This window comes from Struthio camelus, chromosome 18, assembly GCF_040807025.1.
Source record: "Struthio camelus isolate bStrCam1 chromosome 18, bStrCam1.hap1, whole genome shotgun sequence".
NCBI lineage: Eukaryota > Metazoa > Chordata > Aves > Struthioniformes > Struthionidae > Struthio > Struthio camelus.
This window is the reverse complement of record NC_090959.1, coordinates 2,687,064-2,714,913: the sequence shown is the minus strand read 5'-3', so window position 1 is coordinate 2,714,913 and position 27,850 is coordinate 2,687,064. Positions and strand designations below refer to the sequence as shown.

Below are 27,850 nucleotides of genomic sequence, written 5' to 3'. Positions count from 1 at the left end.
AGAGCAGTAGATATCAGAATGGAAAGTTTTGAGCTTGATGGACTTTCCCCAGGTTTGCCGTGGTGTCTCGTTACTGGTGTTTCACGTTAGAGGTACTGCCACAAGATGTGAAAGTGTACAAAGGAAATGAAACATTGCCCAAGTGACAGACGTGCCCGGTTGGAGGAGGATGTGGAGATCACAGAGCAAGAACCACTCGAGGAGAGGAGGAGGAGGATGAAAGGTGGTAGTACAATATGTGTAGTCGCACAGCCTGGGAACATTACCATCAGCTCTGCCTATCAGCTAGAGGAGAAAAAAAATCCAGTTATTGATTGATTCCTGGATGACTAAAGCGTTGCAGTGATGCACTCTAAAAGACCGGTGTGGTGAAGGCTGCATCGGTGACGGGATTTGCAGGTGAGACTGAAGAGCAGTAGTGTTGTTGTGCCTGGGGCTGCTCAGAGCCCCTGCCAGGCGTTGAACGGATCTGCTCGTCCCCAGCCTCAGAGTGGCGACGCCTGGGTGCATCGGGTGCAGAGATGGGCTGCTTAGATAGTCGGAGAATGGAGAGCCTCTCCTGAGAGAAGGGATGAAGCTGTTGGCATTTACCTGAGCAAAATGAAACCTGAGAGAGGAAACAACCACTTGCTGGGTGTCAGGGAGAGGAAGGAAGGGACCACACGCCTGTTTTCAATACCGTTGCTGGAGGTGGTACCTGACGTGGTGACAGCAGAGGATCAAAGGCTGCTGTGCCCTTCCAGTCCTGGGTGCTCCCGGCCTTGCATCGTCCCCCCAAGTCTTGCCTCTTCACATGTGTTAGTAGAGACCCATTGCTCAGCCGGCCCGCGGCTGTCCTCAGGCCCCGCTGTGAGGCTCGAGCACCACGTCAGCTCCAGCCACAGCACAGCAGCTTCCCCGTGCAGCAAGCGCAAACAAACTTGGCAACAGTTTTGAGGTCATGCAAACCCCCTGAAACTGAAACGAGTTCAAAACTGCCTGCACACTGATACGCCTGTCTAGGTACTCAGTCCAGGTTGGAGGCAGAGCACGCAGCAAATATCAAGCACAAACATAGGATAATTCTTCCTTAAAATTCTTCCAGGAGGGAAATCTGGGGACATTACTTATAACACAGGTCCCTTTCTTCGAATATGAACATTTGATCCTGGCAGAGTTCAGCCCAGGGGTTCAACCCAACCCAGCTATGTAAATCATAATCCTGTCCCTGAAACCGTCTCAGATCTCCCTCGTTTGCATGTTCAAGCTGATGGGTGCCTGCTGCAGTCAGAAAGATGGCAACACTGTTTTTAATATCATATTTGTTTTCCAAAGGCCATCTGGCTGCATTTCTTCATTGTTTAAGAAACCAGTAACACTGGCAATGCTGCATTACCAGAAAAATAGCCAGTGCTAGGAGAGTAAACAACTGGAGAGGCAGAAAAGAGACATATGAGCACCCTGCTGCCAGGGCCAAGTATTAGGGATGTGCATCTCCTAATGAGATCTTGTATATCTTCCCTGAGATGAGAGAATTCTTTGCAGCCTTTCTGGATCTCAGGAGAAAGCAAGCAAGTCCTATTCCACGTCATCTCCTCCTCCAGATCACCGAACAGCCGAGCAACGGTGAGCAGCAGGGAGTGGAGAAGGGCTCGCTGCCATGGGAGCAGTGCTGGCCGAGCCTCGCTCTTTTGCAGCGAAGGGTTTCAGTCCTGGGTTTCCCACCTGGTGCATGTAAAACACGACAACCTCCACCGTGATGGCTTTCTGCCAGGAACCGCAGACTTGCTCACTGTATGTAGTGTGAGGGAACTCAATGCCAGGCAGGATCAGGCCAAGGTGGTGCAAAGTCAACAAGTTAAAGGCAAGTCATCAGACCCTGCCTTTGGTCCGATATATAGAAAGAGCTAAGGAAGCCCCACACCGTGCACTGCTTTGGGCCTGCCATACAGCAGTGTTACTTAGTTTACCATGTGGCTTCGGTTGTGGTGCAGGGCCTCTTGGTTCAGCTTGCTGTGAGCCATGAGTTTTGCTCTTCTTCCTCACTGTGAAAGACAGCTGTGATCACAGAGACACCAGCATCCCTCTGAGTGCTGGGTGATGAATGTAGCTGCCAGGAAGAAATCTCCTTTGTGATCAGCACCAAACCAGAGCTCCTTCCTCGAGTCAGCATTTGAGACGGGACAATCCTAGTTGGATGCTGAGTCTCCGCTTTGCACTGCAGTGTCTGATGAAAACCCTGCTGCTCCCAAGCCCATCTCCCCTCCTTTAAATGGCACCATCTGCCGTGGTCTGGCCAGCTGCCCTTGGTGGCGGTGTTGGTCTCTCTTGGGTAGCGTCTTGCCTCTGGTTTCTGCTGCGTTCTTCGGGGGCAAGCACACGACCCCAGCCTGATTTTAAGAGCAGATCTGCACTCTCACACCATGCCTAGGGAGCCAGTCACTTCCCGAGTGGTGATCACCCCTTGCTCTGAGGTATTCAAATGGGTCAACATTGCCATTTTTAAATCTCAGCAAGCGTTTAGGCTTGAGAGATTCTTGTCCAGAAACTTGGTTTTGAACCAGCTCTATGAGGCGGGGGAAGGGGGGAAGTCTGTGTTTTTTTCAGGTTGTCAGGGTTGGGTGTCCCTGGGAGGCAGGAGGAAGTGCTGCCGCTGCCCACCTTGGCCCCCAGTGCAGAAACCTTGGAGGCTTGGAGGCCAGTGCCGTGCAAAGGTGATGCTGTGAGTTGTGCGTGGATTCACAAGTCCCTCCGCCAGCAGGACACGAGATTAGCGGTACGGGATGTTACAACGTGAACATCTCGGCCAGCTGGAGATCTGCAGTCATAAGAACAGTCCAGTTTCTAAATGCGCAGGTTTGGACTCTCAAACCACCCCCTTTTTTATTTCAAAGTAGCACTAAGCTAGCTCCATGCCTAGCCTTGCAGGCTGCCTGCCATCTGGCACAAGCAGAACCAAGTAGAGTTAAATAAATGTTAAATACACACTAATACCGTGTGACAAGTAGCAAAAGGCAATGACTTCAAGCTCTAAGAGTCTAGATATGTACACAGCATCCTGAAATTAATATTTACTTTTTAAAGCAAACAGATATTTGGGGTGTTTCATAGTCTTTCTGCCTAGCAGATGCCAAGAACAACAGCTTGGTACTGCAGGGAATTGGCTCGACAGCTCAAGGGACAGTGAACTCTCTACCAACCTCCAGACGGAGAGGTCAGAGCCGGTCCCTCTCTTTTCAAGCAGATAGATAAATTCTCACCAGCACCAGCCTAATCCTTGCTCAGGGGCCGCAGCCTCTAAAGAGGAGGGGGAAGTGCAGAGGCCTCAGCCACCGTGCGATGATTCGAACGGCAGATGGACCCGAAGACGGAGGGGTAGGAGGAAACCCTCACCTGTGGAGGCCTCGCTCCAGGGGAAGGGAGGCAGCAGGGCTCCCTGGGCTGAGAAACGCTGCTTAAGCAGCAGTGCTGCCTCCCACCCGGGACACCCCCCTGGCCACGGAGGCCGTGCTCCCTCTCCAGCCGTACCCTCATCCGCCTGCACGGCACGGGGCAGGTTGCCTAATTTTTCCCCCTGTAAGGGGAGCGCTGTGGCAGGGCGTTTTGCAGATCCCTGCTGAAGCGCTGGCACACTCGGATAACTGAGCTCTCGTAACAGTCTCCAAACAAACGGAGGCAGGGAGAGGAGCCCTGTTTCTTTTCAGTTTTAATACGATGTTTTTTGCTGATGCCTGAAGTGGAAGGAGTTTTTCGGTGTGTCTTGCAGCTCACAAATTCTGCCATCACCCAGTGCTTGCCTTTATTTCATGCCTCTGCTCCTAATTCACTCCTCAGGTTCATCCCTGGTGCTGTGCTTTCTTTGGTCCTCTTCCGCCAGGCGGGCGATGGGCTGCCTCCCACTCCGAAGGCCTTGGCACTCCTTCCCCGCCGTTTCCCAGTGCCACGGCTCCGCTTCCACGTCCTGGTCACTCAGCTGGCTCCTGTCATGTAATTCAGGGATCTGCTGAATCCCTCCTTGGTTCTCCTCTGGGAGGAATTTTCTCACCCTCTGCTCATTTTTCTCCCCAGTTGGCCCCTTCCCGCCCCCTCCTCATTTCCAAAGGCCAAGCTGCTGGAGGCGCGGGGCCCGGCCAAGCAAAGCGCTGCATGTAATCGGCAATTTTCACCTCTCCGCTGCAGATAATCGGTGCGTTTTTCAACCTCCTCCAAGAAGGGAGAGAAGAGGCTGAAGGAGCGTGGACAGCCGAGGCCGGAGCCATCGCGAGGGCCCAAGGTGGAGCCGGTGGTCCCGAGCGAAGCGTGCGTGTGAGCGCGATGCTGAGGCTGGGGCTCCTCCAGGGACCACCTCACCTGTCCCTAATCCAGCCCTTTGGGACATAGCGATGCCGTGACGAACTGCCCCAGCGCGAGGAGGGGGCTCCGCTGCGGCCCCGGGGCTGCCACCTGCTCCCCAGCCGCCGTGCAGCTGCCAACTCCGAATAACAAATTAACACCCACTTTTGGAGGTTGTTACCTGCGTTAACCCATTAACCCCAGCGGCGCGTGGGTGGCAGCCTGGGCGAGAGCGGGGTTGGGAGGATGTGGGCAGGCTCCATTGCCCCTGTGAAAAAAAACCACCTCGTCTAGGGTGGATGAGGAAGGAGAGATGCTGGCAAGGCTGAAAGCAGGGCCCCTCCGCGGGCAGCGGGGCGCGCGGGGGTCTCCGCTGCCCCAGGAACCGGAGAAGCTCATTGCTGCAGGGAAGCAGAGGAAGCCTGTGGTTGGCATCTGATTTAGTCAACTGGCTCAAACCCCTGCACGAATCCTTTCATAAGCGAGCGAAGCCCAGATAAGCCTGCTGCTAATTGCCATGAGCACATCGTTGTCGAAACCGGTGCGATCCCTCCGTGGAAGAGGCAGCAGGCAGTAAGGAACTGGCCCCGGCGAGCCCTGGAGGGAGCTGGGGGCTCTCTCCTGCGCCCTCCGGGTCTGACTTTTCCCAGCCCCGGAAATGAAGCTAAGGTACTTTGCTGCCCAAACTGTGCCTACGAGCACAAACAGGAACATGTGGGGGCCAGGCACCTGGTTTTCTTGTCCCTTTAATGCACGTGCACATTTCCTGGCTCATGGCAGGGCCCGCAGGGAGGTCGGCTCTGAGCCCCTGGGGGTGGCCGCTCTCCAGCTTCCCACAGCGTTTTTTCGAAGAGCGTGACCGGACGTGCTCACAAGCATCGTTGCGCCAGTGTGCAACGGGCTGCACCCGCGCCGGGATGCTGAGGGTTTCCAGAGTGCTTGTGCTGAACACAAACTGTGCATTTGAATAAGAATTAAAGTGTAGTTCCTTCAGCCCAGGGTGGGATTGTCACGACAACCCTAGGAACCCGCTGCAGGGTCCTGCTCCCTTGGCCCAGGGAGCAAGCAATGCCTCTGGCAGCCGACCTCAGATTGTCCCCTCGGGTTAGGACTGGCCCCATCAGTCCAAAAGATATGAAAGGTGAGGATGGCCCAGGTTTCCCAGGCAGCTAAAACTTGAGTATTCTAATTTATGCTGAAAACACCTATTTTTTTTAAAAAAATGAACATCTCTGCATTTAAAATGCTGACAACTTATGTTGAAGCCTGCAGTTACCGTAAATGATTATGAATGATTTAAAATGAGATGGCAAGAATTAGACAATGCGTATTTGATGCCAAAATCTTAAAGAAAGCCAAACGGGGAAGCCACAGCCGACTACATGGGAGCGGAGCAGGACGGTGTGAGAAAGGAGCTGTTGACGGCGGCTGCCTCTTTGGGAAGGGCTGTGAGGATATTTCCTTCAGTTAGTTCACTTCAGTGATGGGGTCATCCAAAGCTGAGAAACTGCTTGAGAGAAGAGGGGAGTTTTCCTATTGAACTTTGTGAATTTGGAGAAAAGATGGGAAGAAGAGATCTAGTAGCTGGGAGGGCTTCAGGGACACGGAGACTGGGAAGCAACGGCCTGATTCGGTAACTGAAGCTCGTACTTCTCCTTACTTAACCTGCTTAAGCGCAAGAGACGTTACCAGACGCGTACTCATGTCTGAGGTCTGCATCGCCTTCCAGTGTCCCCTTACTAATGAAAAACAATTTGTTACGCAGTTCGGTACGCCGTAATTGAATGCCAGTTGCCGTCTAAGTAGCACTGGATATAAATAGTGAGTAAAAACATGCATCTCTGCTATTAAAATGAAAGGGGTTACTTAGGTTTTAGATAAAAGTCTAGAAATTAAGGCTCTGAATAAACAAATACAGATAAATAATTCTCTATATTTATCTGCGCGTTCTCCAAACTGGGAAAAGGAAACATCAGATTTGGGAGGAAGAGCCCTGCTTCGTTGGAAACGGGCACGTTTTCTGAGCTGAGCGTAGGAATCAGCCTTTCTTTGGTGCAATAGCTAAAGAACGTAATTGCAAAGCGAGATTAACGGTGACGATTTAGATGAAGTTTTCCTGCCTGCTGATTGCAGCTGCTGGCTTAAATCGCTCCCCCCGCCCGTTTCCAGCTTAACAAACGGTTTTGTCTGAGGATTTATAGACCTCGGAGTTCCTGGGGGGTTAACCCAGTTTGGCTATAGCTTTTTTGGAAAACTGAGATCAGTCCTTGGGAAAAAAAAAAAATCAAGGAGCCATAAGGAATTAAAAACAGGCATAACACCTAATGAGGATGCTTTAACTCAGCCATGCTCATGTCCTCAGGCTGTAGTTCCCCAAATAAATTCAGCCAGCGTATGCCAGTAGTGCTGGTCCCCTGCCATCCCCCCCATCCCGTGCCCACGTCCACCTCTGCCTGCCCCCTTCGCTGGGCTGGTCCGAACACCAAGAGCCGGAGCACCTGCCAAAAGCCCTCAGCAAGCAAACCAAAACCCCTGCCCCCGGCAGGGTGAGGGGGGCGCCCAGGGCGGCTTCTGCTTGGGCACAGGGCGAATTTCAGCTGCGAGATGCTGTTTGCCAATGTTGGTGAAATTTCATTCGGGAAAAGGCGAGGGAACAAGTGTTATGATGTTTTCCTTCCAAATTGAAGCTTCCTTTTACAGTATAAGCTGCAGAGCTGAAAATCAGCAGAAAATCAAAAATGATGAATTTCAGAGTTATCAACTTAAAAAAAAAATCCATTAAATGGCAAATTTTGAAATGTCATGATTTTTCTGGCTGTTCAGCACAAAAACCAATCTGGGAGTGCCAGCATCCCAACCTCCATCCGCTCTGCGAGCCTGGACAACTCGCTGAGGCGTCACCATCCCCATCCCTGCCAGCAGGAGAATTATATTTCCCTGCTGTTGCCTCTCGGGGCGGGGAGGGAGTCAGCTGCACCCTCTTTCACCTGCCCCATGTAGCCAGAAGGGCAGACACCTTTCCCCCATATGATCCCCTTTTGCTTTGGCCATCTGCCCCACCAAGCTGTCCAGAGAGAGACCCAATTGTAAACCCAATTTATCAGTCCCTGAGGACATCAGCTCCGGTGGCATCTCTGAATGACATCTGAGACCCGGGTTTCCGCATCCCGCCCTGCCAGAGCCCAAAGCCCCAGCAGGGTCAGCCTTTTTCTGACTGCCCTGTTCACGGGTGGGCACCCCCTCGGACAGGCCTTGCCGCTCGCTCCCGAGCTGTGGCAAGGATCCCGAGCTGGGGCGGGCTGAAGCTGCTGCGGCGCTGAGCGCCCTGGGCTCAGGGCCTGGTACCCACATTCAGCAGGCCAGCCCCAACGGGGAGAGGTGGGGACTGCTGCTGCTCTGCAAAGACCATATCAGAAATTATTTCCTGACAAACAGTGCGGCTCATTGTCTGTTCTCATTTATAAACTGCTCCACACCAGCCATCTGATATCCATTATTACAATTACAAACAACCCACAGTAACTCTCCAGCTGGTCAGCTCCATCCTAACAGCACTGCAGCCATTCAAGGATGCCATATGGTACCAGAGTTTCCAAAGCAGCATTGTCAATCAGCCTTATTAATTTCTGAGTTCATTTCTTTTCCTTTTAGGGATATATATATTTTTTATATAAGACAGAGATGCTTCTCTGGCCTTAATTTGGAATATGCAGCTTGACAGAATAATTGAAACATCTAAATCTACAAGGCAGCTGGCAGGGAAAGGAAGAGCCTGAACTCCAGAGAGCAGCCCCCGGAGTAATGGTACTCATGCAAGACCTCCAAGTGTCTCTTGCCATATATATACCACAGTGCGTGCCACAAGAATATTAAAAACCCATTAGATCAAGAGTGCTGGGCATGGCTGGCTTTTTTACTGCAGATGGAGAGTTGCTAATGGACATTTCCCTTCGATCTTTAAGTCTCCTTTGAGCTATATTTACTTTTTTCCAAACATTTTGGAGCCTCTGGGTGGTATTATCGGAGACAGTTGCAGATGCTGAGAAGCTGTCTGCTCTGTCCGTGATGTGCTGGTACACAGGCCTGTCCGGCAGTGGGTGCGCGTCCATGTGCCCGGTGGCAGGAGGTGCTGCACGGCCAGGTCTGCACAGCTGCAAGGAGACGAACTTTCCCTGCTGGGTGATTTACAGGGATGGACACGGACGCTTCTGTGCCAGGCCACGTCCCTGCGGTACCAGCGCAGGCTGCCTGCAATGGGTATCTGTTACAGTGTGGCTGCGGCAAGTGGTGACAGCGAGGCAAACGGCCCTTCTCGAGCGTCAAGTGCCAGTGGTCCCGGGCCCTGCAAACACACCAGGTTGTGGTGACCGGGCATTACATCTCTACAACAGCAGCTTGCTTTAGGAATTGATGAGGTTCGTTTGGCTTTGCTTTAGCATATGAAAGCAAAACTAGCAATCACCATGGAGGGAGGATTTTTGCTTCTCTCTCATATTCAGGGGGACTCGCGCAGAAACATGAATCTGTTGTTGAAGATGATGGATCTGAATCTGAACATGTACGGAGCAGGATAGAATTGGGCTTATACAGACACATTTCAAGGCAGAACTGCCTCTTGGGCTACTGATGCCTTTGACAGCATCCCCAGAGCAGCTGGAAGGAGGAATGAGCTGGGTTACCGGTATCCGTGTTTTGGAGGGAAAGGAAACAGCCTTCCTACTCCTACTGTTCACAGTGTGTTTGATTTCTGCTCCATGCTAAAACATATATTCAGTGAAATTCTCAGTAGGACAGACTGAGAAAAGAAAGGAAAATCCAAAAGCTCTTTGAGATGCAGCCACTGGACACCGGCCTGTTTCTAACGCTGTGTATTATGCATATTGCATTGGATTATGTAAAAGCTCTTTGTTAATCCCCCCAGTTGAGGGCAAAGGCCCCAGCCAGGCCAGATGAGATGGGGAGGTGAATATACGACTGCACAGATGGCAGCAACAGGGCTTTGGCCTCCTTGAGCAGGAGACTGTGTCCCAGGCAAGAGGATGAGTCTGGCAATGGGGGTTTAATGCTCTGCGTATGTGGTGGTGAAGAAGTAGGAGGGGTCGCAGCTATGCCTGGGTGCTGCTGGGGATCCCCAGCAGCGTTCATGAGGACAAGGGCTGCCTCAGGTTTACTCCCAGCAGCAGTGGGGCAACTGGCAGAACATCATCACCGGCAAAGCAAACTCTCTGAAATGAAGTCACTGCTGTAAGAAAAGGAAGGAGCAGGAGCAGCAGGAGAGGCAGAGCAGCTTTCGGAAAAAGCACCTTCCAGCAAGTGCAAGGAAGCGGCGGACTCCTTGGTGAACATCCCTGGGCAAAGGAAAGTTCGGGAAAGTGGGCAGTGGCTGGAAAAAGCAGCATCAAAGGGCTGATGGCAAACACAGCTGATGCAGAGGGAGGCTTGGCAGTGCAGGAGGAAACATTGGTGGCTATGTCAGGGCTCCCTGATAACCTGAGATCTGGGAGGGATTGCACAAAGTGAGGGAATGAGGTATGCAGCAAAGTAACCGTGAACTGGAGAGCACTGGCACGCTGGGCTCAGGGGGGTCAGCAGAGAAGGGGTGGCACCAAATAAACTGCTGTGAGCAAGGTGAACCACACTATGTCCTCTAGGCACAAGAGGAGGGAAAGACAGACAAAAATATTGTGAAGGGAGGAGGAACAAATAATATGTGCCCTGACGAAGGCTTGTGACCAGCCTTTTCACACAATGAATGATCAAGAGAAAGAAGAGGTTAAATATACTTGGATAAACCAGGTATGATAAAACACTCAGATCTGGGGACATGCCCTGGAGGGACAAGCCCTGCACCATCAAATGCTAGCTTTGAGGAGAATAGGGGGTCAGGAGTGGGAGAGACCTCAATGGCAAAGGTGGCACCAGGGAAAAGGGCTGGGTTTTCTGGGCCCCTCCGCCTCTTTCTAGGGTCTGGAAAAGCGGTCTGCACCAGATCCCTAAGCCATCACTTGTAAGCACTATAGACCCCTCACACAATGAAGAAACAATCAGAAGAGACATGTCAAGTGCAGAGCAAACTCAGTCATGGCTTTTGGTTCACGGCCAAGTGGGGAAATTTGGAGGAGCTATCGAACGACTGTCACAAGTTCAGTTCTGCTCAGTATTTTCACTCAGGACCTAGATGATGGGCGGGAGAGCACAGGCATCCTGACAGTACCGAGCTGGGAAGAGTTAAAAGCCTTTGGGAGAACCCCACTGTAATTCACATTGCACTATGCTGTCCCACCCATGGAAGTGTGGATGGAGGTACCTCACCACAGGCATCACAATACAAATATGCCACAAGCTTTCTCTATGTCCCCAGTGGCTTGCTGCTGGACTTGTGCAAACATTGCATTGGTTCGGTGGGCAAACCCCAGCTCCAGCACCATGACTGGATCCTCCAGGTTGCCCTCTTTGCTGGGTGACATGAGGTATCACATTGTTGCAGCCTAGGTTGCACCGCCTGCTCATCTGGCCTATGCTCAGCCCCACCACCAGGCCGGAGGAACAGCCCACCAGGTCTTCCCCGTGCTTGGTTTTTGCTGGCCACGATCTGCTCTGATAGCCACTTGCAAACAATTGCCTACCATTACGCACAGATAACTTGACTCATCAGCTCTTCTCACAGGTCCCACATGCTTGGGACATGGCTGGATCCCAGTGCAGATCTGGCCATGCAGACAGAGCAATGAACACAAATCAGCTCTGGAACCAACTCTGAAATGAGAGACAACTGGTGTGGCTGACATTTCTTTGATTTTTTTTTGTGTATTTTGGAGGAGACAATCTCATATTCTTATTCAAGAGAGAGCTTTTCAAGCTGCAAGAAGTCAGCTCTGCACCTCTCTGGCCATGATATTGCCCTTCTGGCAGGCACATCTGTGTTGCAGTTGTGTGTGTCCCACTCTGGGGAAGTTTTAGCGTTGTTCTGAGATGACTCTGGGGGTTATGGTCCATTCCTACCTGAATGGTTTCTCTCTCCTGCCCTGACCAGACAGGCCTTTCGTCTGGAGAGCCCCGCAAGCTATTCCTTCCCAGGCTGCAAGTCTTGTAGTCCATGACAACTTGAATGTGAAAGCCACCAGCTTCTCCCAGGCTCTTCTCTCTTATAGTCTTTTCAGGTAGGGAACTTGCCATATTGCTTTTACCTCTTTGGAGTCAGGTTCCAGCCAATACAACATGCTACAATCTCACCCAATTCCACAAGGTGAGTTTTTTACTGCAGAGCAGTGGCAGTGTCCATCTCTGGAGGCAAGTGCTGGGAATATTTCAGCCATCTCAGGTAACATCGCTTTAACTATGGGTGTTTGCTCGCATGCAGAATTCACTCTCATGTGCGTGAACCCATGAAAAGTGCAGTTTATGGTGCTTCTACCTATGTAGGGTGCTTGACTCGGGCTGAGAGTCCTTTTCACCCCATTATGCACTACTTTTATTACTTTTTGTCTTACTCCAGTGGACACACTTTGCACTGGTGAAAAGGTTTGATCTATTTCTGGGTATGATATCAAAAGATCATCTTCTACAGTAGTGTGTTTGTACAACAGCTAGCGCACCAGGGCCCTGGGCCCTACCTGGGGCCCAGTAGCTCTGGTTTGATGCACAAATAACAGAGTAGGTGGGATGCTACAGGGCATGGTCTGCTCTCCAGATGGGTTTGAGCTGGCTTGCATCTCCACTGATGAGTAAATATCCTAGGTTTGGTGCTGTATGGTTGTGACCTGGACTCAGCTGCTGTAGCTGAACATGGTAGTTGTGGTGAAGTTGGGGCAGCAACCTGAATCCCTCCTTGGCACCCTCTAGGCCACATGGGCTGTACTTATGTCACTGCCTAATTTTAATCTGGCTTCCTCTAAGCCGTCTGGTCCTCTTCTGTGTACAGATGGGGAAGTCTGTATAGCCCAGCTCAGCATGGACTCCCATCGTCTAGCTGATGTTCAGTTTCCTGCTAGTTTGCTCCACATGCTGCTGATCTGAGTTTAGCACAGATATTTTTGCTGGTTTGTGCTGCATTTGCATCAGATCTGTGCAAAGTCCCATTCTTTGAGCCCTTACTCCCTCCCTCAGCTGGCTGCCTGAAGGTTTCCAGCTGAAAAGGTCCATGTGTGGGGTTAGGTGAGTCCCCAGCTGCAATGGAGAGGACCCCATTGCCTCTCCCCACCTCACCAGCTGGCCGCAGCCTGCCACCGTTCCTGCTTCCCTGGGCAAACATTGCCAGTGTGGGGGGGGTCCCCTGCCCTTTCTCAGAGGTGCCCACAGCATACAGGCAAAGCGTATGCTCTCACACCTCTCTTCGCAGGGCTCTCAGACCTCTCTTTGCATGTTGTTTATACCTTTTCCTTGAGTTTCTGAATTTACATTGTAACAGTTTAGTTGATTTTCTCTTGTCTTTTCCCCTCTGGCTCTTGGTGAATTATCCCATATCTTTTGCAGGAGGGTGTTCACTTGCTTTGCATCTACCCCTCTGGCAGTCGGGGCCTTCTGAGTTTTCACAGCTGAGCCCCTGCATCCTTGTCTCTGCTACTAATCTATCACAAATGAGTTCATCTTTCAAGATTTGATAGTGCCATGAGTCAGCCATTTTGCACAGCTTGGCAATGTGCAGCCCTATTGTTTCTCCAGATTCTTGATGACACTTGTTCAAAGGAGCCCTTTCGTATGTGACATTTTTTGTGGGTTAGGAATACGTTGGGAGAGTTTCTCAGATTTCACATGGGTCCTTCCGGTCTGCTGCTGCTGTTAATCCAGATGCTGCAGGAACGTGTGGTGCCCTTTGATTGTCCCACAGCAGAAAGCCGCTGCTCTTGTTTTTGTTTTCCTTTTCTGCCGCTCTGATGCAATTTTGAAGTTTTCCCATTGTGATATAAAGAATGTCCAGTTGCTAAACACATCTTCTTTCATGTCTCTGCCCAGAGCCAAGGCTCTGGGATCTGGGCCATTTCTGCTGCTTTTGCTTGGAGGCGCCCCCCCATCCCCCATTTTTTTGTGGGATTTTGATGTTTTCTCAGCATTCTTCAATTATTATTTCACATACCTCCTGGAGCTGACTCACTGCTGACACCATCTTCTTTGTGCATCAGAGGGAGAGCCAAGACAACATGACTTTCTGATCTTATTCCTTTCTCTGCCTCCACAGTTCCGTTTTTTCCTCCAGCACTTCCTGAAAAATGGAGTTCTCGAAGCATCACTGCTTCCTCGGAGGCTGCTCACCCTGAGTATGACACACGTCATGATTGACAAACTGCTTGAACGTTTTGCTATCTGCTGCAGAACAAAAGGTTGCTGCGAGATGAGATGAGGATGCTGTAGGGCAGGGAACAGGCACTGCCTCAGTTCAGCCTCAGCTCAACAGTCACTATTGCCCTAAGCAATCTGGGACCTGAGTGTCCCTTTTTGAAGCCTTCCTGTTGAAATTTGGAAACTTCAAAGTTTCCCTCCCCGGTAAATGTGGGCAAAGCACTTGTACCAGGATGTACCAAAGTGCATCCCTTGTACCAGGATGGCTGTGCGTGTTGCCTACCCTGTTTGCTGGGGCACTTTTGGAAAATGCAAATGCAACATGGTGCATGGGACAGAGACTTAACGTGAAAAGCCAAGTGCTCTGTGCCCAGTGTGAAAGCCAATTTAAGTGAGCGGCGAATTTGTGTGTGTGTACATACACATGTGGGGATGTGCATCTATCTACAACATGTCTTTGAGGGCTCTTAACACCACGCTAGGACTCTCCCTCTGAACTGTGCATATGGCCACGATCTCCTCCTTCCCTTGACCCTTTGTGCAAAAGGCTGGAGACCCTGGCCCCCGACCGCTGAACTGGAGCAGCGCCTTTTTTATCAAGTCAGGTCCAGATGGAAATAATCCACAAGCATGTGGAGATCTCAGATTCCTCTTGGCAGCAACGATCCTGGAGGATGTGTCAGACTCAGACTTTCCAGGCTGACTGTCTCAACAGCTGGAGGGGGCTCCTTGGCCCTGTGGGAGCATCAGGTGGGGGAATGATCTGCACACAGGATCACCCCAGAGTGGGAGCCAGCTGAGGCAGTGCCATGCGCCCTTGCCGCCCTGGGCCAGCCTACCCTGTCTAGTGTGTGACACCAGCCTGCTTTCCACCACACCATTTCAAACCAGAGCAAATACACAAAGCAAGGAAACATCTACAAGAAGCAGCAGCTATGGGGCTGACGAGAAGCTCATCCCTCTCCCTAGGGCCCTGCCAAGGCTTTGGATAGCATCAGCTTCTGATGCACCTCGCTAGCCCGAGAAAATGCCTTTGATTTTCTCCCCTAGATGGTCTTCTCTTACACATAAGATATCCACTGACCCTAAGACAGCTTGTTTTGCTGTACATCTCTGTAAAAACTAGTGGGACCAGATGGTGTCCTTAGCTAAGGACAACAGCAGCCGGGGCCTCTGCTAGCGCAAATAGAGCTGCCAGCGTGTGCCTGGGGCCCTGCGTACAAAGGGGGCCTGAACACCCCCATCAGGACTTGCACTTGTCTGAAAGACTCAGTCCCTGTTTATGCCTTGTTTCAAGGCTTCTTTCACTGCCAAGAAGATGTTGAGAGGGCCTTAGCACAGCGGGCCAGGGCCTTGATCCCGGAGCAGGGTTTTGCAGCTCCCGGCAGCAGGGCACTGGGGAGCACCACGCTGGGATGGCAGCTTGCTGCCCTGTCCTGGCAGCTTCGCTTCGCCAGGGCACGTGGCACGGCCCTGACGCCCCTGCCACTTGTCAGTGGTGGGCACCATGGGATGCAGGGTGCACCCCCTTGGCCCCTGTCCCTGCCTGGTCAAGTCCCAGGAATACCCCGCCAGTCTTGAGAAAACTGTCTATCCTAGAGTTTCCAGCCTTTATACATTGGCATTATACACCATAGGGTCTAGGTCACCAAGTGAGCGAACCTCACGTTGCCCCAGGAAATGGATGGTCGTACCGGCCATCCTGCAGATACCTCTGCTGAATGCTTTCATGACACAAAAAATAAATTCTGGAGGGAACCTTTCAAACGCCTTTGTGATATCATCTTTGTGATACAGTGTGGTGTAAGAAGGGAAACTTCGCTGCTTGATTCCTGAAAGTATCTGCAAGGCTTGAAAATGAGAATATTTTCTAGATAAAGAACTAGCAACTTAACCCAAGTATAAGAACACGAGCAATGCTTTACCCAGTCCCTTAACTTGTCAAAGTTATTTTCCTACATCTTGTTGCAACTTTCTTGTGCTAAGATTGAAGGAGGAAAAATTATTTGGGTTCTTTTCCTAGCACCTCAGAGTACTTGAGGGTCTTGGAGGAAAAAAGTCTGCTCTCCCATCCAGTCTGCCCGGTACCCCAGAGATCACGGATGCCTGGCAGTGCCGTGCACACGGGAGACGCAGCTCCGGCTTGCAGAGGGGTCAGCACCCTTTGGCAAGGGAAGCGAACAGGGCAGGGAGCGAGGGGGCGATGGGCACCCGTGCAGCGCTCCTGGCCCTGCGGCGAGGCTGTGCCCTGTGGCGCGACGCCCAGGCTGGCGTTCACTAGAGAGCCGAGGGCTGCGCTGGCTTTCAAAGAAACTTTGGGAGAATGGGGGAAGGAGGAATCATATTTTTTCATTTGCAGCTGGAACAAGGCCAAATTTTGCAGCAGGACTTTTTTTTTTTTTGCAAAACGGAGCTGTTGTCTTCTGGCCAGCCCCTGCTGAACGGCTCCTGCCCCAGCCACCACGCGAGGAGGGAGCCTGAGCCCCAGAGAGGGGCCTGAGTCCCCCCAGGAGCTGCCAGCCGGGTGCTGCGAGCCCCGCACCGCTCGGGCGCTCTGCCGGGTCAGCGTCGCCCTCGGGCCACCCATGCCCTCCGGCCGCCCACCTTGCTGAGTCACCGGCGAGGTGCTGCTGGAGGAGGCTGGCTGCCTTGCCCGGGGGCTGCGAGCACTACTTTGCTTTGAAAACTCTCCAGTGCTTTGTTCTCCCGCTGATAGACTCCATTTGGAGCAAATGCAGTTTCGGAGCGTCTTGCCAAGCCCACAAGCTTTTGTGAGTCTGCTGCGGAGCATTAGCGGCAGATAAGGCCCTCCTTGGAGATGGATGTCTGGCGAGGGAGACAAGTCTCGCCTCCTCTCTTCCCAGCCTGGGGACACCGCTGACGGGGCAGGGAGCGTGCTGGGCTTCAGCCAGCCGGGGGACACCAGCTGCCGCCTCTTCTCTCCTCCGTCCCAGCCGCTGCCATGCGCCGGGAGGCGGAGGGATTCCTGGGAGCCGCTCTCCAAGGCTGGCGGGGCCGCTGCCAGCCCTGCCTCAGCGCTCTCGCAGCGCACGCTGGTTTTGCAGGGCAGGTTGGGCTGCGCCCCATGCCCCAGCGCTCCCGGGTGCTCCGCCCTGCCTCCAGGACGTGCTTCCAGTGCCCCAACCCTCCAGCGTGCTGCTCCCTCCTCCGCAACGCTGCCAGCCCCTATGCAGTGAAGGGGCTGGGTCCAACTCCTGCCACTCCACTGGACCTGTCTCTGGTGGTCTTCTGCCTCGTGGGCTCCCCGGGGCGCTCCAGCATCACCGTCGAGCTCCCTGGGGGTGTTCGGTGCCAGACCAAGCAAGGGGCAAGGGCGTGGGGCTTTGCCGTGGTGGGATGAACCCACCGCTGTGGGGGGGATCCTGGTGCTGAGCCCTTGCACAGGGCCACTGCAGCATCCAAGGTCGGACTCACCCAAGCTGCAGCCCCGCAGACAAATTCCCCTCCCACCTTGTCCCCACTTGGGCCGTGTCCCGTGGCGTCCCAGGTCTGCTGTCAGGAGGTATCGCTCCCGAGACCCTGCTCCCCCTGTGCCCGCCCTGAGCCCACCTAGTCTGCCTGCCAGACCTGCGCTGGGCGCAGGGTGGTTGCTGCAAGCCCCGGCGCTCCCATCCGCTGCCCCCCGGCCCCTCCGGCGGGGAGGCCCTGCCCGTTTCGGCATGCAGCTTTTATACGGGGTGTTAGGAGGGGTGGGTGGGGGAATTGCCAGCCGCGCACCACGCTGCTCTGTGCGTGGGGAACGCCGCCGGCAGGCAGCGCTGGCGAGGCGGCAGGAGGGACGGAGGGAGAGCACCGAAGGGGCTCGAAGGGCAGCGGTGAGGCTCCTGGAGGCGCTTGCTCCCGGGCATGCGCCCACCTCACTGACCCACAGAGCTCCTCCTGCCGGGGTGAGCCACGACCCCGCTGCACCAGCCAGCACCCTGGGCAGCCCCTCGGCCGGGGTGAACCCACGTAACCCCTGTGCAGCAGCCCACGCGTACAGGCACCGGCCCCTGCTCCATGCGCGGTGAGCCCTGGGCGCCCCAGCATCCTTCCCGGCTGGGGCTCCAGGTGGTGAGCATCCCGGAGCGGCTCCAGCGGGGCTGCGCTGGCGCCCTCTGCCATGGGCAGGGGAAGCCCGGGGCAGTCTGCAGACGCCGGTGAAGCAGACTGGGCGATGGCTTCGCCCATGCTTGGCCACATCCCCGGAGGCGGGATGGCCGGAGCAGCGGCCGTGCGTGGTCCCCACCGTGGAGGCAGCCAGCCACGAGCCCTGGCAGCTCCGTGGGGCGAGCAGGCGGGGGACCCCGCGGCGGTGCCTCTCGCTGGCGGGCGGCGTGGGCAGTGCGAGTGGGGCTGAGCGTGACGGTGGGGAGGTTAATGCCGTTATAACCCGGGCCGGGGCGGGGGGGTCTCTAACAGCCGAGGGAGCGCCGACCAGATGGGGAGACTTGTCTGCTGCGCCGTACGTGCGACGGCCCGTTCATCACCACAAAGGCGGGTTCCCCCTCGTAGCAGCTGGCCACAAGGAAGAGGTTAAAGAGACACGTGTCGGGGCAAAGCCCAAGGGTGGCAGACGCAGCCCTGGCCTTTGTCTGGGGGGCACTTCCCATCTGACGGGAGAGCAGGTGGGATGGGAGCCCTCCCGCCCGCCGCTTGCGCCCAGGGCGGCGGGGCCCGGTGGCCCCGGGGAGGCCGGGGAGATGCAATGTCAGCCGTGCCGGGCAGCCGGCTGTCTCCAGGGGCACGGCATCGCCTGCAAGGCCTATTCAGCCCAGCAATGGCCTTTGTTGCTTTTGCAGATAATGAATCGCTTTTTTTTTTTTCCTCCAGAAAGAATGGAAACGTCCCTATTGTGCAAACCATTGACAGAGGTAGTCAGACGCCCCTGCCCAGAGCGCCGGGACAGCCGAGAGGGGCGAGCGGCTGCAGAGCTAGCCGTCATGCGTGGCCTGGAAAGGGGCACCACCGTCCCTGTGCAGAGACCCCCTCCTCCAAGCCGCAAAGGGCTCGGCTGCACCGTCCTCCTTGGTCCAGCTGGCCTGGAGGGGTGAGACCGTCCCCTCTCCTGGGGCTGCTCCTCGCTGGCTGTCAGGGCCCTGGGATGTTGCAGGCTGCACACACGCGCACCCATCCGTGCACACACGTGCATGCACGCACCCACGGGCGCCCTCGTGCACGCGCCGCCCATAGCGCGGTGCAACGGTAGCAAGAGCTGAGCGGTGCCCCTTTCCTCCTCTGCTCCTGGGCCGCCCTTCGGCCTCGCTTGCGCCTCCGTCTTCGCGCTCTGCTCCCACCTCCAATAGCTCCCCCGTCCCCTTTGCTGCACTCGAGTCACCGTGGCATTGGGCCGGCTGCTAAATCTGGGGCACGGGGCCATATGGGGTGGGAAGGGGGCCGCCGGGCGACGTGGCCCCAGCCGGCTGCAGCTCCCCAGGCCGCAGGCGCCGCTGGGGCCCCATTGCCGCGGGGGGCCGGGGCCGGCAGCGCAGGGGCGCGCGCTCAGCCGGAGGCGGCGGCAGCAGGATCCGGCCGCGGGGCTGACTTCGCTCCCGAGGCACGGCCGCGGTTTGGCTGCGCACCTTGCATCCGGCTCGGAGCCTGGCTTTCCGCTGCCCCCTCGTCCCCCCCCCTCGCAAACAGCACGGGGCTAATTTCAATTATCTTCTCCGGGCCATATGAATTCTATTAATATCAAAGTAATGAGGTAATTACTGTGATTTGGAGAAATGACTAGGGAATTGCTTTGGATAGGATTTCGCCAGCCGAGAGGGCAAATTAAAACCGCTGTTTGGAAAGGAACAAAAGGCTATTTTGGACGGGGCGCTCTGCAGCGACTGGGGAGCGGCGGGCGCCAGCCCGGACACCGCGGGTCCCGCTCAGGCAGTCTGTCTCCGGGGGGTACACGCTGCCCTCCCTGGGGTGTCTTCTCCGGGGGTGGACCCCCGGGCTGGCGGGCTCCTCTGCGCCTTGGGAAGCGCCATGGACTGGAAGGGGAAGCCTGCGGCCAGCCGTGATGAGCGGCAGCCCTTTTTCGGGGCTCTCCCCCTGCTGTGCTGTCTTGCCCCAAATAGCAGCGTCCCCCGGGGTAGTCAGCATCCGTGGGCCTGGCAGCCTGAAGAGGGACAGCTAATAGCCACAGCCGCTCTGCACTAACTACGTGGCCCACAAACCTGAGGAGCTGGAGCTCTTCCAGGTCCAACAGTCCTTTCCTGACTGTCAAAAATACCTGGCAAAGCTCCCAGCTGACTGTGTCCCAGGGAGCCCTGAGTTTGCCAGGTGAAGGAGGCCTGACTGCCACCAAGATTTAAGGAAATTAGCCAGAGACAAGACATCAGTTTCTGGCCCCAGTCCTGCTGCTGGGTCAGGCACCTGAGAAGCCCATTGGGAAGGGAGAAATAGCAGAGGCCACATATATATGCAAGTCCTCCCGTAAAACAAGCTCCAGTTACTTGTCAGGCTGAAAAAAAGAGCTTTGTACTGCCAGGTGGAAGGGGGCACTCGGGAGGGAAGAACTCAGCCCATGGCAAAGTGGGGGACGTGGGGGGCATTTGGGACACTTGTGTTGGCTCCTGGGCAAACAAATCAAGAAGGAGAGTAAGGACATGTGGTGGGTTGCCTTGGGGCCATGTCCCTCCCCACCCGGGAAAGAAGTGACAACACAAATGAAGAGACACCCCCCCACCCCCACCCTGTCCCTCCCAGCATGGAGGCTGTTGGGGTGCACAGGCAGGGAGAACAAGCAGAACCTGGTCTCAGGGCAGCAAAAGGCTGGGTCCCATAGGGCTACCGGGAGGGGAACTGGTGATGGTCACACCACAGGAGCCGGCACAAGGGGTCTCTGAATGCTGGGAGAGCAGGAAGGCGAGTGGGCCCCGTGACACCCGAGATCAGGAGCTCCTCCAGCGGGTTTGAAGGAGGGAGTCTGTGCACAGCTAGGGAATAAAAATAGCTCTTGTTGCAGAGCAGGAGTAGCATGGACATCTACCAATCAGGTAGGGAGCGTGAGATGCATCCCCAGCTGATATTAGAGGAATTTGCTGAGGAACTTGCTGTGCTGGTGAGGACGGCTTTGAGGAGCCCTCGAGAGCCATGGCCACGTGGCTGAGCAGACAGTCAGAGCACACAGAGGAGGGACACGGGACTCAGCTCAGCATCACCCCATGAGAACCAGGGCTGGGCTAGCAGAGCACTCTTCAGGGACTCCCTTAGCCTAGATAACCAAGAGGCTAAGTGTTTGTGGTCAGCTTGGTGAAGGGTGTCCTCTGTCCTCATGGGGATGCTGCTCTGGGACTCGAAGGCACCACGCTATGCCTGGCGAGGCAGGCTGGAGGGGAGCCACATCCCTGTCCCTCTTGCTGATGCCGGCAGTTGTGCTGGGGCAGAGGGCAGGGAGAGGAGCCTGGGGCTGCAACGGGCACTCGCGGCTCTGGACGTGGAGCTGCTCCTGACTCTGACTCCCACCTCCTCCATGGAAGGGGTGAGGGTGCTCGGGGCCCTCTGGAGAGAGGTTCAGCCTCTGTCCATGGAGCCAGCTCTGACAGTGCTCCCGTCCCCTTCTCTGGGCTGTGGGATACCCAAACCCATGCCCCACGCTTCAGCCCTAGGTCTGAAAACCCACAAGCACACGCAGCTCCAGGATGCTAGGTGCATCCCCTGGCAGGACCCTGCTTGCACACCCCTGGGCTGGCTGGGCTGGGCTGATGCAACAATTTGTGAGTTAAGTTTGGGGGTTCTCAGCTGGCTGCAAAGCACCACCCATGCTCCCCTCTCGTCGCAGACAGGGTTGGTGGCCGAGGAGAAGCTTGGTTTGTAGTACATGGTACCCAGCAGGCCGGGTGAGGCCATGCTGGGTCTGGCAGCCCTCAGGCAGGGTGTGCAGAAGAGGCCCAGCACTGCACACGGTGCTGAAGCCGAACACCCTTCTGCACACAACAGAGCTCTGCTTGCTGTACAACAGCTCTTTGCTGGCACCTGCTGTCAGCTCTGAATTATGCATTTGCCTTTTCCCACAGTGCATCAGCAGCAAAAAGTCAGTCTTGCAGCACCTCATGTGGCAAGAGCAAGTGCAGAGGGCCTGGGGCTTTCCTCAGCTGCTCTGTGCCCCAGGGCCACCACTTGGCCCGGGCTCTGCAACTGTGCCTGTGCTGGGAGGACGATGCTGCTGGGCTAGGATGTTTCATGCCATCCCACAGTACCCATGTGGCATTTCTCCCAACCCCAACATAAATAACTTGAACTGACCCAGAGCTATCCCTCAGCCCACACGTGGGAAGGAGAAATGGTCCCCTGGAGGGTGGGTCAGCACCATCAACCCCACCGGCCATGACGTAACAGCAGCAGCTACTGAGGCACCATCAGCAGTGCCCTGCCAGGGACGTAGCCCAGCCTGTGCCTGAGCATGGGCCAAACACCTACTAGAAAGGTGAGTCCTCAGGTAAAAGGATGTGTTTAATTTACAAAACTGACGCTGAAGGGTCTTTTCTGCCAGATGTGGTGGAACATCCCTCAGGGCTCATGAACAACCTTTTCCTAGGAGACGAGGGTCTTCCCGCCCCCTCCTGCCCCCCTGCTCTGAGGAGCCCCGTGCTTGGGACAGGAGGCTTTTTCAGTATTTCCTCCTGGATCTGGAAACTAAATATTGCAGCCAGCTGCTCTCATGCTTCTGCTCTCTTAAAGCTTCAAGTAACATCCATCAAGATCTCCTCTCGCTCTAGGACAACCTCGGTGCTGCCATGTTCACAGTCCATTAGAGACACAGCTGAAAGAAGTGACATTTATCAAAGCTCTATTTGCTGAGTTAAAAAAAAAGCCCACGGGACCTGCAAGTGCTGAGATGCCGTCAGCTCCACAGGGCGAGGAGGCTGGGCTGAGCGGGGCAGGGTATCGGGGTGGGGGTTTTCAACCTGCAGCTTTGCTGGGACATATCTGCACTTGCATGGGCACCCATGCATCCGAGGCATGTGCTGGCTCTGTGCGGCTGGTGCAGGATCAGCCTGGCTGAGGGGAATTTGGGTGGCAAGAGAAACCACAGCTGCTCAGAGGGACCTGGGTGGCTCCACTAGCACCAGGCCCATGTAGTTCGGCCTCCAAAGGAAGGTAGGGAGGGTTGGACAAGCAGCAGCGTGGCAGGGAGTGGCCACAGCTGGGGTGGCCTGGGTGGTGTGGAGGAAGCACCACGACAGGAGTGACAGCGGAGGGGCTCTGCCTGGCGGGTCCCGCGCGGCAACCTGAGTGGCTCCATGGCCATTCAGCACCCTTTCATGGGGCCAGGCCGGGGGCTGCCAGTGGTTCTGCATTTGCATGGCAGGTGGATTTTGGCTCTCTGCTGGCCCAGCCTGCAAACACGTTTGGCCGTTTGCCTGTCTCCTCTCTGCACTCACAGCCCACCCCAGGACTAGAGCAATGTCCCTAGCAGACACGTGAGGTGCAATAAATGCCAGCCTCGGAGCAGGCGAGGATCAGGGCTAGGGTGGGTTTTGCTATGTCTAAACAAAGCAACCCTGAGGTCGAATGCCTTGGCAGGCAGTGTGCACCCTGGCACATGCCAATCTTAGAGGAAGAGGCTGCCTGTGCCCATGGGAAAGGCCACGTCGCCAGTGTTTGCCAGCAGATGACACCCCCGAGCCAGCAAGCACCTGCATGTTGCCTGTGCAGCTGAGAAGCGTAATTTCAGTGCCTGCGCTTCTTGCTGGGTCATGCCCATTTTGACTGCCCATGAGCTGGGAAGTCCCAGGGCTTGAAACACTGGGGTGGGGTGCAGATCCTGCCCTATTGTGTTTGTCCTGACTTCGGCATCAGGCTGAGCTGGGGTGGGAGGAGGACGTAGACACGAGGCAGAGCTGCACAGACACTCTGAGCCTGTTTTTGCTCTCAGATGGTGGAAAATGTGCTCCCTTTGCTGGGTCTGGATCTGTCCCATGTCTGACACACTGCTCCCAGCTGCAGCAGCTTCCAGGAGCTTGCAGAAATGAGGGGAGCTGCATCCTCACCCTTTGCCAGCAAGAGCCGAGAGTGCTAACAGCAGGGGTGGCTGCGAATAGCGCATCTGTGCTGCCAGCCTGGGATAACCATCGCTGTGGGACAGCCGGGCTGCTCTCCCCAGGGAGGCACTGCCCAGGCAGCAGAGCGGAGCTGGCCGAGCGCTGACTGTGGTGGCACAGACCCTTCAGCATCCTGCGTCCGGCCAGGACCTGCACCACCTCACTCTGTGCCTCAGTTTCTCCACAAGCACAGTGTGGGTGAGTGGCTCCTGGCCACATGGGAATGCTGCACCCCCAGGAGCTGCACCCATGGGAGCCAGGGGATGTGCAAATCGTCTGCTAACGTCTCCAGGAGGCAGTTCCCCGCCCAGCTCTAGACTCTGTGCCTTCCAAGGGTACCTCTCCTCGCCTCTCTGTGCACTCACATTAGGTTTTCACCGCTAAAGTTAGAGCTGGGACCTTGGCACAGCACTGGGCTCCAGAGAGCCGGGTCCTAATGAAGAGGAGCATTTATCCCAGGGAGAGGCAGACAATCTTCAGCATAGTTGGAGAAGTCATAAGCGTCTGCAAGCAGTGTTTAAACAGGGGAGGCAGCCAGTGATTTTTTTAGGCTGGGTTTAACCCCTTTGTGCTAGAGCCCTTGTCTCAAGGGACTGCCACATGCTGGGGGAGCTGGAGCGGCAAGTTGGTCCTGGGCCACACAGGCAGAGCCGGGGCTGCTCCCTGTCCGGGCTGGGCGCTGCTCAGCCTCCCACTGCTAGCGAGGGCAGTTGCCCTGGGTCCACTCATCTCTGAGGCTGTGCTGGCCGGCGCCTGGCAGGAAAGCAACAGTACTATCATTTGCAAGATGCCGATTAGCCACAAAACGGGTCTCACACCCATTCCCCAGGAGGCCAGGGGGGCTAATCAACCTAGCATAAACTGCAGACACATGAGTAGATTTTACAATCTGCAATTCATGTGCTGACTTTTGTGTTTAACTTAAATTACCTGAGGAGCTGATTGACGTCCCTGCCACTGATGTCATGTGGTCTTACAGCAGATGTACAGCATGCAGTAAATATTTGGGTTTAATGTGTAAAGTTTCACTGATGTGCAGGCCAAGAAAGTCTTCCGGAAGATTAACAGTTTCACTTAAGCAAAGAGTAACTGTTAGAATTGCTGGATTTCATAGTCAATGATTCACTGACAGAAAGGATGTGATGGACTCCAGCACAGGTATGTCACAGCACTCAACTCTTGCCTTTCCCAAAGCTATTTTACTGCCCAAGCGCTACTTTTTCCCACCCTGTCCCTTGTTCTTTGTTAGAAATTATCCTGCCTTGATAGCATAAGATCTACAGTGTGGTAGCAAAAGTTTTTTCACGTCAGGAGAGTCCAGGTGACTGAGACTTTCTTGTAGGGATCTAGTAAGAGGAGAACCCAGACTGAGAAGGAAAAAACTTTGCAAGAACAAATTATGTCCCAGAGGAAACAGAAAGTGCTGTCAAGTTAAGAGAGCCTCTGCTTGCAGTGATTTTAAGATCAGACAATGCCATTTTGCTGTATCTCCTGTATAACAAAGATGAATCAGTCACTTAAATGTGTATTGCACATCTGAATCTCTTCAGTCATTTCCCTTTCCATCCATTTCAGTGTTTTCCAAGGGCTTAGTCCTGCACCGTCAGAATAACGACATGCCCACTGATGCCAGGTCAGGCAGACTGGACTTGCAATATGCAGTGGTGTAACCCTGGGGCCAGCATGCCACAGGCATCGCTCATCCTCTGCAACAGCCCAGTCTCCACAAGGAAGGGGCTGCTAATCAGAGGGGGCACAAGCAAGAGGGAACAGCAATGGGAAAGGGGGTGACTGAGGCTGCTCTCTTCCTCCACTCTCTCTGCCAGGACCCCCAGGTAAAGCCATGCCAGCTTCTGGAAGCTCTGGCTAAGGAGTGTTAGCAAACGCCCAGCATAGCTGGGGCCAGACCCCTCCTGATACGTATGGGTGCATGTGTCTGCGTCCATGTGTGTGTCTCCATGTGCACCCTCTGTGCCCAGCTCATTCCCTCCTGGCCCTGCTGCTGCTGACAGTCCCCGGCAGCCTCCCCTCAGCCACCCTCCCTGATTCCTGCGGAGCTGCTCCTGCTCGGGGAGAGCAGGCGGTGCTGCTGCGTAGCAGCCCTCACCTGTGAGCTGAGCACTAATTAGTGCCTGAATAGATGCAGCACCATAGGAAACCCGATGTACTGTTATCTGGATGCCTGCAGCCTGGGAACCTTGTTCCAGACTCTGAACATAAGCTCTTAAGGTCTTTTGTTTCAGAACTGATTAATTTAATTAATGCAACTAACAAAACATCTAACTGCGCTCTATAAATAGACCTGTGGGCTTTGACACAGCTCCTGCCTATGCCAAGAAATGCCGCAGCTCAAAGCACTGCTCTCTGATCATGTAGCAAACATCCTTCATCCCCTTCATACTCCAGCTTTCACACCTCCCACCTTGCCCTTGCTCATCTCCTTTTGGGGTAAGTTAAGAGACTGACTGAGGCGTGAGAACCCCAGTTCCTCCCCAGTGCAGAGAGATGAGCTCGGCTCCTGGATATAGTTTCCATTCAGTGGAAACGCGGAGTCGAGCTGCAGAATCCAGTCTTGAGAAGGGGACGGCAACAGGTCGCTTCCCTCGAAATCCCCGTCTCGCAGCCCTCGCTGAAAACGCTCCGCTCCCCCACGAGGTGCATCACCTCTGCTTCCGACTTGGAAGGTCAGACCCGCGGAGCAGCCGCGGCCCGGGGAGCACAGGCGTCCCAGGCTGCCAGGAAGCCGCGCGCCCGCGCCCGCAGCTGCCGCGGCCCCGCGCCGGGCGCCCCGCAGAGCCCGGGAGGGCGGCGCAGCCCCGCGGCGCTGCCGCGGCCCCGGGCTCCCGCGCCGCCGTCGGGGGCCGCAGCCAGGACCCGCCGCGCCGGGCGCTGCCCCGGCCCCCGGCCCCCGGCCCTCACCTTTGATGCTGATGCCGAGCCCCCCCACGTCCTGCTTGACGACGCGCACCGTGCGCCTGATGTTGGCCAGCGCCTCGGGCACGGCGGAGCTGGGCTCGCCGCCGTTGAGCTGCGCCGGCGGCGCCTCGCCGGGGCCGGGGCCGGGGCCGGCGGCGGGGCTCACGGTCAGCACGTCCTCGGCCAGGGTGAGCAGGACGCGCAGCCACTGCCCGCCGGGGCCGCGCAGCTCCAGCAGCCCGGTGCGCGGGGCGCGCCTGCCCGCCGCCATCTTCCGCGCATGCCGCGGACCGCCGCCGCTGCGCCGCCCCCGCCGGGCCGCACGGCTCCGCTCGGCGCGGCTCGGGGCACCGGGCACAGCGCCGCCCCGCCGGCCTGCCCCTGGGCCGCCCGCCCCGCCCTGCCCGCCCCGTCGGGCTCGGCTCGGCTCGGCGCAGCCCGGCCCCCCGGCCGCCTCCCCGGCACCGGGATCCGCCTCCTTCGGGCCACGGCGGCGCCCCGACCCGTCCCGTCGCGGAGGGTCAGTCCCGCGCTCCCGGTGCGCTCCTGCCTGGCCCGGGGCTGGCCCGGGACGTGCTCCTGCTGCGCCCTTCACGTCATCAAAATTACAGTGGTGTGCCCGGCATTGGGCAGGAGAAGGTGGAGGGCAGCCCACCAGAGCTGAGCGTGATCCCGGGCACCGCGACCCCCCGAAACGTACGTGCGGGCAGGCCGGCGGCTCTGAAGGCCTTGCCCTGCGTTGCTGGGCTGTCGGTGAAGGCTGGGCAGCAACTCTGTGGAGTGGGCACCCTCTGACAACCCCTGCTCAGTGTCAAACAGGCAAGAGATGAGGAGGATGCTAAGACATTCAAAGGACTCTCTTGCTTTTCCCTTGCTTGCCTTAGACCTTGAAAATTGGAATGATACTTTGTTTTGTTTTCTGTAACCCAGTGGCAGCAATTAGAAAACACCTATTGCTTCATCCCCCCTTGCACTCCTTTCTCCTAATGCTTTGTGCAGCTCCAGATGCCTCCAACCATGGGGCTTCCTAGATCCCTGAGCTCAATTTGCTATGAAATACAAAGATTTAAAAGAATTTAATGGTCTTCTGAGCAGTTTGGAAAAGGTACAGAGTAAGTGGATTTAGCGAGGGACCTGGGGGTGCTGCTCTTGGCCACTAGCTGCACGTAGCGCAAGGGATGCTGCAGACGTGTTGCGCAGTACAGCCCTTGCTCCTCGGTGCCAGGGCTGCAGCCCATCCTATGGCTCAGCCATGAGCAGGGGGGAAAACATGCTCCCTCTGCTCTGCTCCCCTTCTACATAGA

At 55.7% G+C, this 27,850-nt stretch overlaps 1 protein-coding gene across 2 annotated transcripts; it reads right to left on the bottom strand.

The window, feature by feature from the left end:
* Positions 1 to 397: 397 nt before the first annotated feature.
* Positions 398 to 26,836, bottom strand: LOC138061534 (alpha-1-syntrophin-like). 2 transcript variants are annotated; one of them, XM_068912777.1, is made up of 2 exons: positions 26,550 to 26,836; positions 398 to 3,959 (listed from the first exon to the last, which is right to left on the bottom strand). In XM_068912777.1, the coding sequence occupies exons 1-2, from the start codon at positions 26,815 to 26,817 to the stop codon at positions 3,949 to 3,951; spliced, it is 279 nt and encodes a 92-aa protein (XP_068768878.1). In that variant the 5' UTR covers positions 26,818 to 26,836; the 3' UTR covers positions 398 to 3,948. The 2 variants fall into 2 exon arrangements, with proteins under 2 accessions (XP_068768878.1, XP_068768876.1); XM_068912775.1 differs by having other exon boundaries at positions 398 to 2,797.
* Between the last annotated feature and the right edge of the window lie 1,014 nt (positions 26,837 to 27,850).

What these genes read in the sequence shown, in the direction of transcription:
- LOC138061534 (XM_068912775.1), bottom strand. Translation starts at nt 26,817, where the DNA reads ATGGCGGCGGGCAGGCGCGCCCCGCGCACCGGGCTGCTGGAGCTGCGC. An exon ending in GCTCGGCATCAGCATCAAAG is followed by an intron (nt 2,798 to 26,549) that starts GTGAGGGCCGGG and finishes TTATGACTGCAG; the next exon opens with ATCTCCAGCTGGCCGAGATG.